This window comes from Euphorbia lathyris, chromosome 7 (assembly GCF_963576675.1).
Source record: "Euphorbia lathyris chromosome 7, ddEupLath1.1, whole genome shotgun sequence".
NCBI classification, from domain to species: Eukaryota; Viridiplantae; Streptophyta; class Magnoliopsida; order Malpighiales; family Euphorbiaceae; genus Euphorbia; species Euphorbia lathyris.
In genome coordinates, this window is record NC_088916.1 from 80,133,246 (window position 1) to 80,149,516 (window position 16,271).

The 16,271-nt window shown below is 34.5% G+C and overlaps 2 protein-coding genes across 2 annotated transcripts; one reads left to right on the forward strand and one right to left on the reverse strand.

The window, feature by feature from the left end:
- The first annotated feature begins 3,048 nt into the window (after positions 1-3,048).
- Positions 3,049-8,832, forward strand: LOC136235653 (psbP domain-containing protein 3, chloroplastic). Its single transcript, XM_066025488.1, has 9 exons — positions 3,049-3,237; positions 3,322-3,425; positions 6,128-6,184; positions 6,281-6,361; positions 6,447-6,529; positions 7,814-7,889; positions 7,978-8,096; positions 8,174-8,218; positions 8,477-8,832. The coding sequence occupies exons 1-9, from the start codon at positions 3,086-3,088 to the stop codon at positions 8,501-8,503; spliced, it is 744 nt and encodes a 247-aa protein (XP_065881560.1). The 5' UTR covers positions 3,049-3,085; the 3' UTR covers positions 8,504-8,832.
- Positions 8,224-13,329, reverse strand: LOC136235652 (SWI/SNF complex subunit SWI3B). Its single transcript, XM_066025487.1, has 7 exons — positions 12,903-13,329; positions 12,401-12,825; positions 11,388-11,798; positions 10,497-10,632; positions 9,204-9,334; positions 8,960-9,130; positions 8,224-8,866 (listed from the first exon to the last, which is right to left on the reverse strand). Exons 1-7 carry the CDS (start codon positions 13,150-13,152, stop codon positions 8,864-8,866), a joined length of 1,527 nt encoding a protein of 508 aa, XP_065881559.1. The 5' UTR covers positions 13,153-13,329; the 3' UTR covers positions 8,224-8,863.
- Positions 13,330-16,271: the final 2,942 nt, after the last annotated feature.

The window sequence follows — 16,271 nt, forward strand, 5'->3', positions numbered from 1 at the left end:
AAGGTGAAAGTACATCACCTACAGATTTTGGAGAGTGAGGGTCCTAACTTTTAATTTTTAATTAAAACTAGTCAAATAAATTGTCAAACTCTCATTAACTGGTCAATGACCGGCTAAAATTATTAAATTGTCCAATCACCTTAAGGTATATGGATTGTGAGGAGAAATTGCTGAAAATTTTGACCTAAAAACCAACAAAGAATAATTTTCAAGTTATACTAGAATGAGTTTAAAAACTTTCATCTTTTTAAACTAATTTAATTAAAATATTGTATAATTATGGTTAATAGGAAATAGAATATTTAGTTTTACATACAAAACAATACAACTTTAAGTGTAATGTTTATCAAACTGAGTAATGTCCAATCTTATTAACGAAATATAATATTTTTTATGTGCAATTTCATATTTTATCCACTTTCCAATCTCCAACATTCTGGACATCCAATAAAGCTTAAAATTACACCTATTCTATTAATGAAAACACTCATTTTCTATTAATGAGACTTAAAGTTGCACTATTTAATAAACTTAAGATCTAAAGTTGCACTGTTTTTTACGTAATGGTTGAATCCACGCTTAATAATTATAAGGATAAGTACTAAAATAACCTCAAGGTTTTGGAGGAAGTACCAATTTAGCCTTGACGAATAAAATAACATCATTTTAGTCTCAACTTTAAGAAGTGGTACCAATTTAGCCCTAGGTAACGGAACTTGGGACTAAATTGGTATCATTTCACAAACATCGACGTGTCAAGTTCTGTTATTCATGATTAAATCGGTACCATTTCATAAACGTTAAAACTAAAAATAGTGATATTTTGTACATTATGGTTAAATTGTCACTTTCCCAAGGACTTTAAGATTATTTTGATACCTTAGAGCATCTCAAACCACCTTTTAGTTGGGCTCTTAAGTTAAAATTTAAAGAGATATAGTTAAAAATCAACTCTAACAGCTTTTTAGTGGGCCCTCAAATCATTAAGAGTCTCCTCATTATTTTTATTATTGAGGAACCTCTCTCCACTCCTAGTCATTTCCTTATTTTATTTTTTATTAAGGTAAACTCCAAAAGAAACTTTGTGCTTTCACGTATTGTCAAACTGGTACTTGAAAAAAAAATTGTCCAAAAGGTGATTGATCTTTTTCGTTTTGCTAAAAACGATGGTCTTTTAGTTTGACTCTAAAAATGACCGTTAACGACCTCAAAATGGAAAATTTTAATAATTAAAGTTGTTTAGCATCATATTTATTATGTAATAAAAAAATTTATTTTTCAAAATCATCATTTTCGGAGCTTTCTCTCTTTCAAACATTCATTTTCTATCTTCTCACAAAACAACACCTAAATGACTTTAATATTAAAAAGTTGAAGAATTAAAATTGCTTTGAATCTCATCAAATCTTTGAATTTTCGGTTGTCACACTCATTTTAGTTTTCAGTCATCTTCTTGAAAAAACGAAAAAACTTAGTCGCCTTTTAGACGAAAAAATTTAAGGTACCAGTTTCACAATACGTGAAAGCATATGTGTTTTTTTTTATTTTACCCTTTTTATTATTGAGAAGTCTCAATATGGCTAAATATAATAATAATCAATAATTTAAATAATAAAATAATAAGTAAATATGAACAGTATTGTTGAAGATGATATGTATAATCACTTCTCGAATCACTAAGAGTTAATTGTTTATATTATTTTTAAAGAATATACTAAAAGTCCATTCGAGATGCTCTTAGAGCATCTCCAAAGAGACTTTTAGTCCTCTCTCTAAAAATAATATAAATAATTGACTCTTATGGCACGTTTGTTTTACCTACTGTTTGTTGTTGCTGTTTACTATTTGCTGTTACGGTTTGCTGCTTGCTGTTGCTAGTTGTTGTTTGCTGTTACGGTTTGCTGTTTGCTGCTGGAAAAAACTGTTTTTCCAAAAAGTAGCGCTTTTGTAAAATGCTGCTTTTCAGGTGTAAAAAGCAAACAGGAGGTCACTAACTAAACACCTAATGCTGCTTTTCAAGTGTAAAAGACAAACAGAAAGGTCACTAACTAAACACCTAAAACTCTCCATTTTGAAGTGAAAAAGCAAACAGGAGGGAGCAACCAAACACCCCCTTAGTGGTTTAAGAGTTACTAATACGTATCATCTCCAACAATACTCCTTATATCCACCCCTTATTTATTATTTTATTATTAAAATTCTTAATTATTGTTATATTTACCAATAGTGAAAAGAGAGACGCCACAATAATAAATTATTAATAAAAAGTAAAACAAGGAGGCACCAAGAGGGTGGAAGACTCTCTATTAATAAAGAGAGTGGAAAGACTTTTAATGATTTGATGAGTTATTAAAAGGCTTGAAGCTTGTTTTTATCTCTCATTTCTCAAATTTTAACTTAAGAGTCAAACTAAAAACCTATCGAAAATACTCTTATCCAATAATTATAAAAAAACATAAGTTTTTGTTTTATTTGTTAGTTATTGTTTAAAGGGTAAATTTCAAATAAAACCCCTATGGTTTCACTAATTTTCAGATAAAGGACTGTGATTTACTTTTTTTTTTTCAAAGTAAGGACTGGAGTTTTCAACTTTAGCAAAATAAGAACTTTTTCGATTGATACTATTAAAATCACCATTGACGACTTCAAAAATGATATATTTTAAGAACTACTAATATTCTAAGCAACTTTAATTCTTCAACTTTTTTATTTTGAGATTATTTAGATGATGTTTGGTAAAGATAGAGAAAGTTAATGTTTAGAGAGAGAATGTTCAAAAAAAGATGATTTTCGAAAATCGAAAATGTAATTCCATAGCAAATATGACATTGAACAACTTTAATTTTTAAAAAATTTCATTTTGAGGTCGTTAAAGATTGTTTTAATAGCATTAATCCAAAAGATTATTGTTTTCTTAAACGTGCGAAACCTCAATTCTTGTTTTGACAAAAAGTAAATCATAGTCTTTTATTAAAAATTAGTGAAACCACAGTGGTTTTATTTTAAATTTAGCCTTATTTAAATTGCGAAGAAAACCGTTAGTAAAAAGAAAGAAAAAGGATAGAGTTTAGAGAGAGAAAGAGTAATGGCCTCTATTTGTTTCCTCCACCCAATCAAATCTTTCCCCCAATTCTCAGCTCCAACTTCTTCTTCTACCTTCAGTAGATGCAGAAACCAACTTCTTCTCTGCTGCAAAAGCTCTTATCCAGAACAACAAGAAAAAGACGAACAATCACTGTAAATTCCTTATCTCACTTTCTAATTTCAATCTTTCCTTAAATTTTCGCCAATTGATTCATTGTTTTTTTCAAATTTCTCTAGTTTTTGGAGTCCACAACTTGCTCCGAGAAGAGAATTTGTGTTCAATTTAGCATTTGCTGGGTTTACTTTTCCGGCAGTTGCTCCGATCGCACTGTCTGATACTGGTAAATTTTGTTACCTGTAATTGGTAATTTCTGGAGATAACTGCCAAATTTGATTTTAACGGATTTAGCTATAACATGCTAAATAATACAAATTTATCTCTAATTTTTATTAAAAATTAGAAAATACTATGTTATTTAATTGTGGCGTCGATATTTTAAATAAGTTTGTCATAAAGTGAAACAATTTTTTACTGACTTAGTTGTTAGTATTTAAATAAGTTTATTTTCATATGACACTGGGTTTTTTAAATTTTTAATAATTTATAACTAAAATTAATTTATTTTTAAATATTAGTATTAAATTTATACTTACACAAAAATGTTAAAGTCAAATGTTATCCTCATCCCTGATTCGTGAAAGCTAAAATATCGATTTAGTCTTTAGATAGTTGAGAGAATTTAAATTCCACGGTATACTGTGTAATGTTAATATTATTGTTTTGTGAGTGTATTTTCAAATTCGATTAATAATAAATCCAACTCAAGGCAATTTCTCCTTAGTTTTGATATATCTACATCGGGAGAGAATAAATTTAGATTTTACATGCGAATTTATTGATGTTTGCTTTAAAAATTTAAGTCATGGAAGAGAATAAATTTAGATTCCACATGTAAATTTATTAGTGATAGCGTTGCATATGTTTATAAGTACAGTCTAAATTTATTCTTTCCGAAGATGGATTTTAGATTGATTTACAGAAAGTGTTTGAGATGCTTTTGGCGATGGATGAGTACTAAATTGATAATAAAAATTTGACTTTTTGTTTTGGAGAAATTTTAAAACTTTGTACAAGCTTTTATGAAATTTCATAACATTTTTCGACAATCAGTAAACACTCAAACCCTCTTGAATTCGTATTTGATTCTCCCTCAAGCCTAAATTTGTAACAAGTAATAAATCCAAAAAGTGTTACGAATGTTTGAACAGCTACCAATCACCAGGAGACTTTATGGGGACCGTGTAGGAAGTTTTAATTTTTCCTCCAAAAACACTTAAAAAAAATATCAATTAGGCACCAATAGTTCACTCGAGCCGATAGCACTCTAAACACTCTTGTCATTAATTGAATGCATCACAGTTGCAAACATGGAACCAAATTATCGAAAAATTAATTTGTGTTCAACCTGTCAACTGTAATGGTCAGAATGTGAATCTAGAGCTGTCAAATTTTCTAACATGACAACATGATTTACAGACACAACCAATATGATACCATTGGTTTAAAACAATTATCACTTTTGTTATATTTATATCATATATATTCATGTCGAATATACAGATTATATGATACGATTATGATATGACAACTCATTTTGACACTCCTATTATCGATATATTCGTTAGATCTAGGCTTATTAGATATATCTTATGATGGTTTTAATCTCCACATTTAATAAGTTTATATCTAACGGTTGAATTATCAAAAGAGTCCATGTGAACACACTAGGGTAAATTATATATGTGGTGTACAATCTTTGTCATTTTTCACACTTTGGTGTACAACCTTCAATTTTGCACACAAAAATGTCCAGTCTTGATCACATGCACCTTAATGAGCATGTAGAATTTGCTCATTCACCGTTAGATGTAGGCTTATTAGAATCATAAGGTGGAGATTCAAAGCATCCTGAGGCTTAGATTTAATAAGCCTAGAATCATAAGGTGGAGATTCAAAGCATCCTGAGGCTTAGATTTAATAAGCCTATATCTAACGGTGAATGAGCAAATTCATTTGCTCATTAAGGTGCATGTGAAAATTCCTGCAAAAGTGTCTCCCACTAAAGTATATAGCCGGTAATTGTGACCGGTCAATGCAAAGTCAACACGTCACGTTAGCAATTTGACCTCCATAAAAGTCAAAATCATTAATGTGATGCGTTAACTGGTCAATTTTTTATTTTAAGGAGATCAATTTGCTGACGTGGTGCATTGACTTCGCATTGACTGGTCACAATTACTGACTGTACACTCTAGTGGGAGGTCACCAAAAGGTTGTACTCTTTGTGTTCAAAATTGAAAGTTGTACATCAAAATGTGAAAAATGACAAAAGTTATACACCACATATGTAATTTACCCGAACACACTATTTGTACATGTAATCGATATCTATTCTTTTCCAACAACTGTAGGACTAAATTTCTATAGTAAATACTGTAAACGCGAAACCAATGCGCCGTTTATTGCGTAGTAAAATAATTTACTGATTTTTCGGTGTTTATTTATTTGAAAATAAATAAACTAAAAAATTTAGTTTAATCAAGAAAAAAAATACCAAAAAGTTGACTTTCGTTGACTTTTGCTATTAGTCTAAAATTGTTTCATTTACAAAAGATTAGTGCTAATATTATACAGTTTTATACAGTCTAGATATATTTTGGATCAAATACAGAATATCATAATTAATTAAGTACATTAAGTCATGTCACTAAATTTAATTCTTAATATGTCATTATTCTCTATATATTATAATTTTACATCATGATTTAAAAATTATAGACTCCAATTCATAAATCATAAACCCTAAAAAATATATTCTAAACTTCTAATTTATAAATTCTAATTCTTAAAATATATTAAAAGTACTGATTTTACTAGTTTGACAAAATCTAAAATTACGACTTGAAATAATTGTAAATAGTTTTTGTAAATAGTTTTTAAAATATGAATTTCTGTGTAATTTTCCCTTTAATTTGTGCATAGATGAGTTCATTCCATACACCGACGATGCTAACAAGTTCCAGATATCAATTCCCCGAGGTAAATTCTTGTGCAAATACCTCAACTTTTTGAAATCCCCAATTTGATCCTAAAATTGCATGAGAATCAATTAATGACTAGATTTGGTTGATGCAGAGTGGCGAATCGGTGCCGGAGAGCCTAACGGATTCAAATCGGTGACTGCTTTTTACCCTGTTGAAACTTCAATATCAAATGGTACTAATTTTACAGAGTTCAATTCAATTCAATTCAATTTCTAGGGTTTAATCAATTTCTAAATCAAACATTTTTGTTGCTTCAGTCAGTGTAGTGATTACAGGGCTAGGTCCAGATTTCACAAAGATGGAATCTTTTGGCAATGTTGATGGTTTTGCTGAGACCCTGGTAAGTGGCGACTCGGGTCCGGTCCGGTCCGTAAGTATCACAAAAGGAACGTCAATAATACAAAACTTTATTTCTGAACATTGAACTCATTCTACTTTGCATTTGATTTCTCTTGTAGTCTTTTTAATCCGATTACAGTAATAACAGTCACAGGAATGGACAACACGTTAGGCAAAATTTCCACGCGGATTACATTGTTTTAAATAACATGTCACCAAATTCAATCTAGTTAACTGCCTTGATCCGGGTGAAAACAAGAATGGGTCCAAGTCGGATTTTGTTGATAAAAGTGTCGGATTGGGTTTGGTGATATCTCGTTTTTGTTTTAATTTTTAATCCACATGAAAAATTTGTATGACGTGTAAAAGGACTACAGGAGAAATCAAATGTAAAATTTTATGTTTTTTATGTTGAAAATGAAGTTTTGTGACATTGATGTTGCATTTCTAATACTTGAAGGACTATGGATATAATTAACCAATGAAACGTTAGGTAAAAAAATACCCCTAATGTATTTAGGTGATTTTTGAAATAGAGAGAAAGCGAGGGTTGGGGTCGTTGCAACTCGGTCATCGAAATCCCCCTAGAAAGTGATTTTCAGGCCGGGGTGCTACATTTGTATCTTAAACATATAGATGACAAAAGTGATGACCTAGTCGTTAATGATCTCTAGTCATCGTCATTGACTAGTGTTACAGAGACGGACGGTCTTTTACTACTTATCGATTGTGCGGTACTAGCAATATTCTGCTTTAATTGCTATCGGCTAGTACATCTTTCGACCTTAATTGTCTCTCTCGCTCTTCCTTTGCTCCTTTTGCACAACAATCACGTATTCACGTTGGTCTCCTCACTTACTCTAGATATTACATAATCTATCAATAAATCATCGATAATTTTAAATTCGGTACCAAATACCATGGACACAGTTTTTCACTATATGTCGATAGTACGGCATTAGTAATATCGTAATTACTAGTCAGCCTTAACATTTCTTAGCAAATTAGGGAAAACTCACTAGCAATTAGAGTAGAACATTGCTAGTGTTGCATGATCGACATGTAATAACAATGTGACGGCGTCTAGACACTAGTCAAGTTAACACTCTTTGAATTTTCTTCTCGGGTCTAATACTGAGCGAGTTCAATTATATCCTTAATATATTAAGAGTATAATTATGCCGCCAAAATACATTAGGATATTTTTAATCCTCAACACTTCTCATTAACTAATATTTGATGGATATGTTTGTGCAAGTGTTACATGTTTTCTTCTTCTTTTTAGGTCGGTGGATTGGATAGAAGCTGGCAAAGGCCTCCGGGTGTAGCAGCAAAGCTTATCGATAGTAAATCTACTAAAGGTAACACGACAACACAGTTTACAGAAACAACTCGTTTGATACAACACGATTATAACACAATAACTAATCTCATCATCGTTATTGGCAGGGATTTATTACATAGAATACACACTGCAAAATCCAGGCGAAAGCCGCAAACATCTATTTTCGGCACTCGGGATGGCATCCAATGGTTGGTATAACAGACTTTACACAGTGACTGGGCAGGTAATGATTTTGCTTTTTTTTTTGTCTTTTAATTTCTGAATCTATTCCGCAAATACCTCACATTGAAATTCCAACAGTTTCCAGACGAAGAATCTGAGAAATTCGGTTCCATGATTCGAAAGGTACCTAGTTTTGAACGAGTTTGATATTCACAGTTAACTGTCTTGTTAATCAAAGCTCAATGTTCCCGATTACAATAGACAAGAGACTCAACGTGTTAAATTAAAATATCAGAGCACAATCTATAAAAATCGAAATAATCACGAGCCTTTTTACGATGGTGAAAATGATATTAAAAGGCGCTACTATCGACACGAACATGTATAAACATCAACTAAATCCTAAATTTCTAATGCTTATTTACCCTAATGACATTGCAGGCTGTTTCATCCTTCAAATTCATTTGACAACTTTGCAGCAGAGTGATCGGTTTTCAGTGCCTTCGCTTCTTACCTCGAATTGTTGAAACTTCTTGTTTCATCGAAGGACCGAGTACAGCAGATTCCTGGCAACAACTCAGAACCAGCTTTTCAACTTTGAAACTCATTTTAGCAATGGAAGCTTAGCTTTCGAGTTTTGATTTCATCATCTTCTCATTGTCGAATTCAATACAACTTTCAATGAACAGATATGTCGATACACGAAACATATATTTTCTCAGTTCACAGCATGAAGCGTCTGTATCGTCATTGTCCATTTTCCTAGTCTCAGATATGCAATTATGCAAACTTTACGACTTTCTGCTATGCAACCATGAAATATAAATATTACTGCAAAAAAAAGCGCATCATCGCTCCGAAAGATTAGATTCATAAGACGCGAGAACATAAGAGGAAACGGAAAGAACATCAAGTGGTTCTTACATTAGTACCCTCCTTATGTTCAACAGTTATCGGTATTGCCTTCTTATGAAATAAAAGGACGAGCTGGTCAACAAAGAGCAGATTTTTCATCTGCTCAAACTGTTTCCGCTCTTTCTCCATCACCAAATCCAATTTCTCGAATCGCTCAATCTTATCTTGGATCTCTTGCATCTGAGAAAAAAAAAAATTTGTTATAGTGATTATGTAATACTGCAAGCACAAGGGAATACAAGTCTTTAAGCACCTTCACTTCAACTATCCGGGAAATTGCTGTCTCTGCGTCTGCCTCTTCTTTCTCAACCAGTGATTTAGCATCTATGGAAGTTCTTTCCACTCCGATTTCGTTGGTGTCACCATTAGCGGCAACACTGGCACCTGCACCAAAATAAAAGGGCCATCATCACTCTAGTAGTCTAGTGGGGAGTTGACTGGTCCTGGTCCGGGAAAATGAATAGCTAATGCTCACATTCCTATAAAAGTATTAAAGAATGGACTGCTATTGCTCGTATAGAAACGAGCCTCCCTTGTCTTAACATAATTACCCAATCCATTCCTACTGCCACCGCTCATCCCTTCTGTAGAAGCTGGCTATCTCTACCTCCGAGGCATGCAAGAACTGGGAGGCCTCACCGGGATTAGGACAACTATGAACTATCCAAATTCCAGCACTGACCAAATGACAAAGAAGACGGGAAGAGCTGTCAACCTAGTTCACTGATACTATGTTCATGTTTTAATGCCAAATCACAAATTAATGGTCAAAATAGCCCTTAAAGTTGGCAAACATGATCAATTTAGTCCAAACTGAATTTTAGGTATCAACTTAGTCCTCAAGTTGACCATATTTGACAAATTAACCCAAATATAAGAAGTTTTAATGCCTAAAATTTGTAAGATTTTGGTCAATTTGTCAAATATTGGCAACAACTTAAGGGCTGAGTTATATACTTAAAATTTGATTTGAGCTAAATTGATCGTATCTGCCAACTTTAGGGACCATTTTGACCCTTAATTCGCCAAATTACACAAGACAGGAGCAAGTGAAAGTATTTGAAATAACGAAAGAATTTCAAAGGTTCATCTTATATCTTCCACCAATTCTTTTCCATTTCAAAATTAACCTTTTTAGTCCTTGAAAAATCCAGCAGCCTCTTAGTTTCTGTTTAATGATTTTACTATTATAGTCCCTACCGAACTTCCCTATTCTAGTGGTAATCGATCCCTATCCCTGAACTAATCCACCACCACCATCACATTCACAACAACATAAACCATGTCTCCCCGCATCTTTCCCAACCTTTTCTCTGTTATTAAAACCACCCAAATAAACCCTAATGCAACTCAATAACTGCTGGCAAAAGAAATTCACGATGAAATTCCAGTATCCCACCCTCTGAATATCGTTATTTGCTTCAAATCCCACTCAATTTAAATCATATCCAATCCGTTCACCAATATTCTTTCTATACAAATTCTAAATCTCAATCAAAAATACTGCAGCACATGGAAATAGTAAAAGAAGATAACGCAGCTCTACCTTCAAACGTATCCCTAGAAAGAGATTCAAGTCGGCCTTTACTTGCTCCATGTTCAACTTCAGCGAGTTTCATTACAGCTGCTTCAGCAGCAGCTTCTGCAACCTCTGTTCCTGCTAGAGCTGATAGAAAAGCTACCTGGGAAATTTAAAAAAATCACCTGAAATTAAGAAAGAAGCAAAACCAGAAGAATTGTACTATTGCAGATCAAAATTAATCAATGCATAATTTCCTCAACGTAAAAGAAAAAGAAAGATTATGAGAAAAAAACTTTAATTAGTTGATAGACATTAAAGCAGTTGGCTCAAACTCTGATGTTCACTTCAAAACCAAGTTATAGAACCAAGACTCAGACAAGTTATTACTCCCTCTGTTCCAAATTGTTTGACGTTTAAGGAATGAATTCTAGTTCCACATTGTTTGAAGTTTTACAGTAATCTAGCACTTAATTACTTTTTACCTTTTATGCCTTATTTATTTCTCTCTTTATGATTATCTAGGAATACAACGGTACTCCAACTTTCCACCTTCATATGTAAAAATACCAATGGATGTTGAGGAACACATATTAATCAATAAGGTAATTATGACCATCCATTGGTCTTTCAATTGGAAAAACACAGAGGAGTATTTCAAGGCTGAATCCCGCCACATTTTTTCCTTAATTAAGGAAGGTAAATAAGTCTTTTTCTTTATAAAACACCTTCATTAATTACAATCCTTAATTTGTGTGCAAATTCCTTAAACGTCAAATATTGTGAAACAGAGGGAGTAAAACTCAAGAACAACCACACAAAAGTATTTTTACTTTGTTAGAAATCCAGAATTTTAATCAGAAAGGAAGAGCCTTCTTCTCTTTGCCAAATGTAAACGAGCCAAAAAAGAAACTATACCTGGCCCATTATTGGGTTGCTTGCATCAGCAAGAGGAGTGAGTCGCATTTTTTTGCTAGCGGATGATAAGCCATTGCGCTCTGCTCCACCATCAGTATCACTGCAGTCCTTTAATAGATCATGCTTCTCACTAAGTTCTCCCAAGTCTGCATAACCAGCAAATTGTTCCCCAAAAGGAAGCTTGATGAAATGAGTAACACAGTCCTTTTCGCTTCTACCAGGAACATGTAATGAAACCTTCCTCCAGTCATCACCAAAATGGGTTACAGCTTCCAGAAGTTGCAATGTCTCTTTATCTGTCCACTCTGTCCTTACCTCTTCACTGATCTCAACCCGCCTAAAATCTGTGGAACTGACACCAACCCGATAGTTTCCACGCACATAGCACCGGGCACAAAGGGTCAACTCATACTGCCAAAAGATGTAAATTGAGAATATCAACGATGACTAAATTATGCATAAACCGAACTGGACAAATTTAACAGGAATTCTTTTATGCGAAAGAAAATTTGTTAGTTCAGGCAAGTAAGTATTTAGTTTAAAGCATGTCTAACAAAGCCCTTAAAGTAGATTTGCAGCTTGATCCCCTATGATTGAAACTCCTAATCAGAAGGAATGAGCAACAACAACCAAAGGGATATTTATTCATGAGCGTCCATGTAGCATGAAAACTCCTCTTCAGTAGCATTTCCACCTTTGGTATCTGTTTCAAAAACAGAAACTCCCGGAAACTAGCAGGACAAGGGCGCGTTTCTGGTTTAGGAAACCGCTTCCCCCCGCAAACAAAATCCAATTCCAATTCTCACTATGATTCTAGCTAATTGCAACTTACTCTTTAGCTATAACTTCTTAATTGATGATATTTTTTATTCCACGATTTCTAATCATTTTATTTGCTGCTCACTGTTGTTGTAATCATCTATAGAGTATAAATACCAATTCTATCATCTATAGAGTATAAATTCAAAAGCTTAAAAATCCGAAACTTGAGTCGAAGTTTAGGCAGATTTTACCTTATCGCAAACAAAGCAAGCAATGGTGCATTCAGACTTGCAACCGCTACACAATCTCTTAGCAATGTCTCTATTGTGAGGAGAATCAGCGGAAGAACCTCCCCCATCAGCACCACTCAGCGAAGAAGACTTAGTTTCCTTTTCTTCCCACTTCAAGGGCTTGTTCACAGGAGAAGGCGTATAATTAATCAAGCCCCAAGCATCCAGGAAGTCAAAAATCCTGCGAATGGATCCCACATCGCCGACAAGCCTCTTCCTGACCTCCGTGAAGGTAATCTTAGCGGAAGGATTCAGCCTGAAATGCTTGACGATGGAGTTTCTGTAGTACATGTAAACCCTAGGGTTCTTAGAAGGTGACCGGGAATCAAAGAATTCCGGGAGGAACCGTACCTCGCAATCGTGAACGCCGTTCCACGAAAACCACTCTACAAAATTCACAAATTAAAGACCTCAAAATTTATTAAACAAAAACCCCCAAATTAGGGATATGAAGATGACTTACTGGAGTAGGTAGGAATATGAACAACGTCGGCATCCGAAGGCGGGGGTGGAAGCGGCGGACGGTGAGGAATGGCGGGAGTGGAAGCGGAGGGCGTGGCAGGCTCGGGCTTGACGGGAGCGGGAGCGGCGGTGGTCGAATTGAGGGATGGCGGGGCAGCGGCGGTTGTCGGATTGAGGGATGGCGGAGCAACGGCGGATGGTCCCGGTGGAGGAGGGTCTTTGGGTAAGGAAGAAGAGGAGGAGGAGGCCATGTTAGGGATGGAAATTATGGAATCAAAAGTAGCTGCTTTCTCTTCAGGCCGGCGGTTTCCGATTACTAGTTACTCATCGGAACGGAGGAAAATAAACTCAAATCAACACAACTAGCACGGCTAAACTTACTCTCTTTTTTTTTCTTTGAAGGGACGGCTAAACTACATTTATGCACCTAAACTATAGCACTACCAACAATATGGTCCCTAAATTTTAATTCGTGACACCCTAAATTTCAGTTGAAATTTACATTACTTTAATACATGCCTTATTATCACAATATAGGGAAATAGGCAAGTGAAGAGGAATCTGTAATATTTTTAGAAGATAAGAAATCCACTTAAGTTCACAACTAGTACTTGCCATGCACCGGTATTCGGCTTCAGCTGCGGACTTGTTAACGATAGGCTGTTTTTTTGCCTTCCAAGAGACCAAAGAATCCCTCAAAAATATGCAATAACCACTGATAAAACGTCGAGTTTCCCGACATCGATCCCAATCGGCATCACAATACCCACGTAAGGTAAAAGAACTCTAAGATCAATAAAACAGTCCATAACACGGAGTACCGCGAAGATACCGTAACAAGTAAAACACAGCATCCAAATGATGGTTACAAGGAGAATGCATAAATTGGTTGAGTTGTTGAACAGCGAAGGCAATATCAGGTCTAGTAAAATTTAAGTATAGTAACCGACCAACCAATCGACGATACAAATCTGGATCGGGTAAAGGAGTTCCACCAGAAGGATCCAAATCTATACCTGGTTGCATTGGACAAGGGGAAGGGGTACAAGAATCATATCCAGCATCATGTAAAAGATCAAGAGTATATTTGTGTTGAGATATAAAAATACCAGCTGAACCTTTTGCCAACTCTAACCCAAAAAAATATTTAGCATGCCCCATATCTTTAATTGTAAAAAGAGCATGAAGGTGTCGCTTCACATCTTGAATGCATTCTTCTGAATTCCCAGTAATCAACACATCATCGACATATACAACTAGAACGAGAAAAACGTCTTTACTCGTATAAGTAAAAAGGCAGTGATCAGTCGAAGCCTGTTGAAAACCATAAGCAATCAGTTGCGTAGTAAATTCAATGTTCCATTGCCATCCGGCTTGTTTCAAGCCATATAAAGACTTTTTCAACTTACACACTTGACCAGGAAGAGCCTTTGCATAACCATCAAGAGGATGAAGATATATATCTTCATCAATAAACCCATGTAAATAGGCATTATTGATATCAATCTGATGGACTGCCCAAGCTTTAGAAGCAGCAAGGGCGAACGTTATGCGAACAGTCACAACCTTTGCAACAGGAGAAAAACTCTCAACATAATCAATACCTTGTATTTGATTATAGCCTTAACAACAAGTCTTGCTTTATACCGATCAACCTCGCCATTCGGTTTGCGTTTAATATGGAACACCTATATCTTGTAGAAATAGCCTTCTTCCCATGTGGTAAAGTTGTAAGAACCCAAGTGTCATTAAGCTCCAAAGCTTTAAGTTCAACATCCATAGCAAGGACCCAATTGGGATCAAGAATAGCTTGTTTATAAGTAGAAGGTTCATGCTGAGAGTTGATTTGGGCAAGATAAGCACCATGAGAGACATGGAAAGTAGGTAATTGTGAAATAGTAGGAGTAGAAGAAAGAGGAGAGGTATGCATAGTTGACACAAAATCATTCATCCAATGAGGTTTTTTAATTTGTGTAGCGCTATGTCTAGGCTGAATTGTAAGAGTGTGAGATAACAAAGAGGGATTCGTTGGTACAACAAGAGTAGGAATGGAAGAACCAGAAGAAAGAGTATTGGCATTTGTGTGTGTAGCTGGTGAAAAAGACAAGTCATTTGGAAAAGGAATATTTGCATCAGATGAAGGGGACCTACTACTTTTAGGACAAGGAGAAAGATTATTAGAAATAAAAAAAGGGCGGTCCGGTCGCATTACGCGTCCCCGCTGAGCGACGGTCCGGGGAGGGGTCCCACCACAAGGGTGTACTGGGGGCAAGCCTTCCTCTGCCAATTTATTTGGCAAGAGACCGCTCCTAAGACAAGTTTGGCTAGTGGAAGGTATGGGATGGGACAGGTTAGGGCTATGAGGATTATGAGTAGGTGTAAATGTAGGATTATCTTCACAAATAATAGGAATAGGAGCAACATCCATCATATTTTCTGATGCTTCAAGATTTTGTACAATATTATGTTTACGTTCAACCACTCCATTTTACTGAGGGGTATAAACGCAAGACTTTTGATGAAGAATCCCCTTTTCTTGAAACAAAGTTTGACACTGCTGACCCATAAACTTAGTCCCATGATCCGTACGAACCTTACAAATTCTAGTAGAAAATTGAGTTTCTACCATAGTAAAATGAACTGTGAGAGCTTTAGGAACTTGAGATTTTTGTTGAAGTAAAATTGTCCAAGTGATCCTTGTGTAATCATCCACAATAGTCAAAAAATATCTAGCTCCGGATAAAGACATTAGTTTATAGGGTCCCCAAACTTCAATATGTAATAATTGAAAACAAGCAGTAGTAGAAATAGTTTTAGGACTAAAAGGAAGTCTGTGTTGTTTTGCCATGGGACAAATATCACAAGATTGTTTAAACTACACCATAGATTGTTTAGTGCAACTCTTTTTTAAAATATGTTGCCTTAAAATGTTGATAATAAGTATATGCACCAATAGTCCCGTTCACATGGTCAGTAACTGACCAAATTACATTTAGTCAGTCATCGTTAGATCAAGCCTTATTATAATCTTATGGTTTAAAATTTTCTTATTTAAGTTAAACTTATCTCCTTTAATTAATTAATTAATGTAAAGTGGACCATCCTAATCTCTATTCACGTTTTTTGGGGGAATTAGTGGATTAAATATTACAAACTCTTATCCTAATCTAGATTCATATTATTTTTCTTAATTAGTTAATTAAATATTAAAAATCCATATTACTATCTCACATTCACGGTCACGGCAAGTTTTTGACAAACTGATTTCATTATAAGAATAAATGTTTATAATTTAAACTAAAACAAAAAAATCGAAACTGGACCAAGACATTAATTGCTTATAAGTTATAAGACAAAAAAAAAAGAGTAA

Excerpts from the sequence above, each read along its gene's own strand:
- LOC136235652 (XM_066025487.1), bottom strand. The coding sequence starts at position 13,152 with ATGGCCTCCTCCTCCTCTTCTTCCTTACCCAAAGACCCTCCTCCACCG. Across the intron at positions 11,799-12,400 it reads CTTGCTTTGTTTGCGATAAG|TATGAGTTGACCCTTTGTGC; the intron begins GTAAAATCTGCC and ends ATCTTTTGGCAG. Across the intron at positions 9,335-10,496 it reads TTCTAGGGATACGTTTGAAG|GTGCCAGTGTTGCCGCTAAT; the intron begins GTAGAGCTGCGT and ends ATTTTGGTGCAG.
- LOC136235653 (XM_066025488.1), top strand. The coding sequence starts at position 3,086 with ATGGCCTCTATTTGTTTCCTCCACCCAATCAAATCTTTCCCCCAATTC. Across the intron at positions 3,426-6,127 it reads GATCGCACTGTCTGATACTG|ATGAGTTCATTCCATACACC; the intron begins GTAAATTTTGTT and ends ATTTGTGCATAG. Across the intron at positions 8,097-8,173 it reads TTTACACAGTGACTGGGCAG|TTTCCAGACGAAGAATCTGA; the intron begins GTAATGATTTTG and ends AAATTCCAACAG.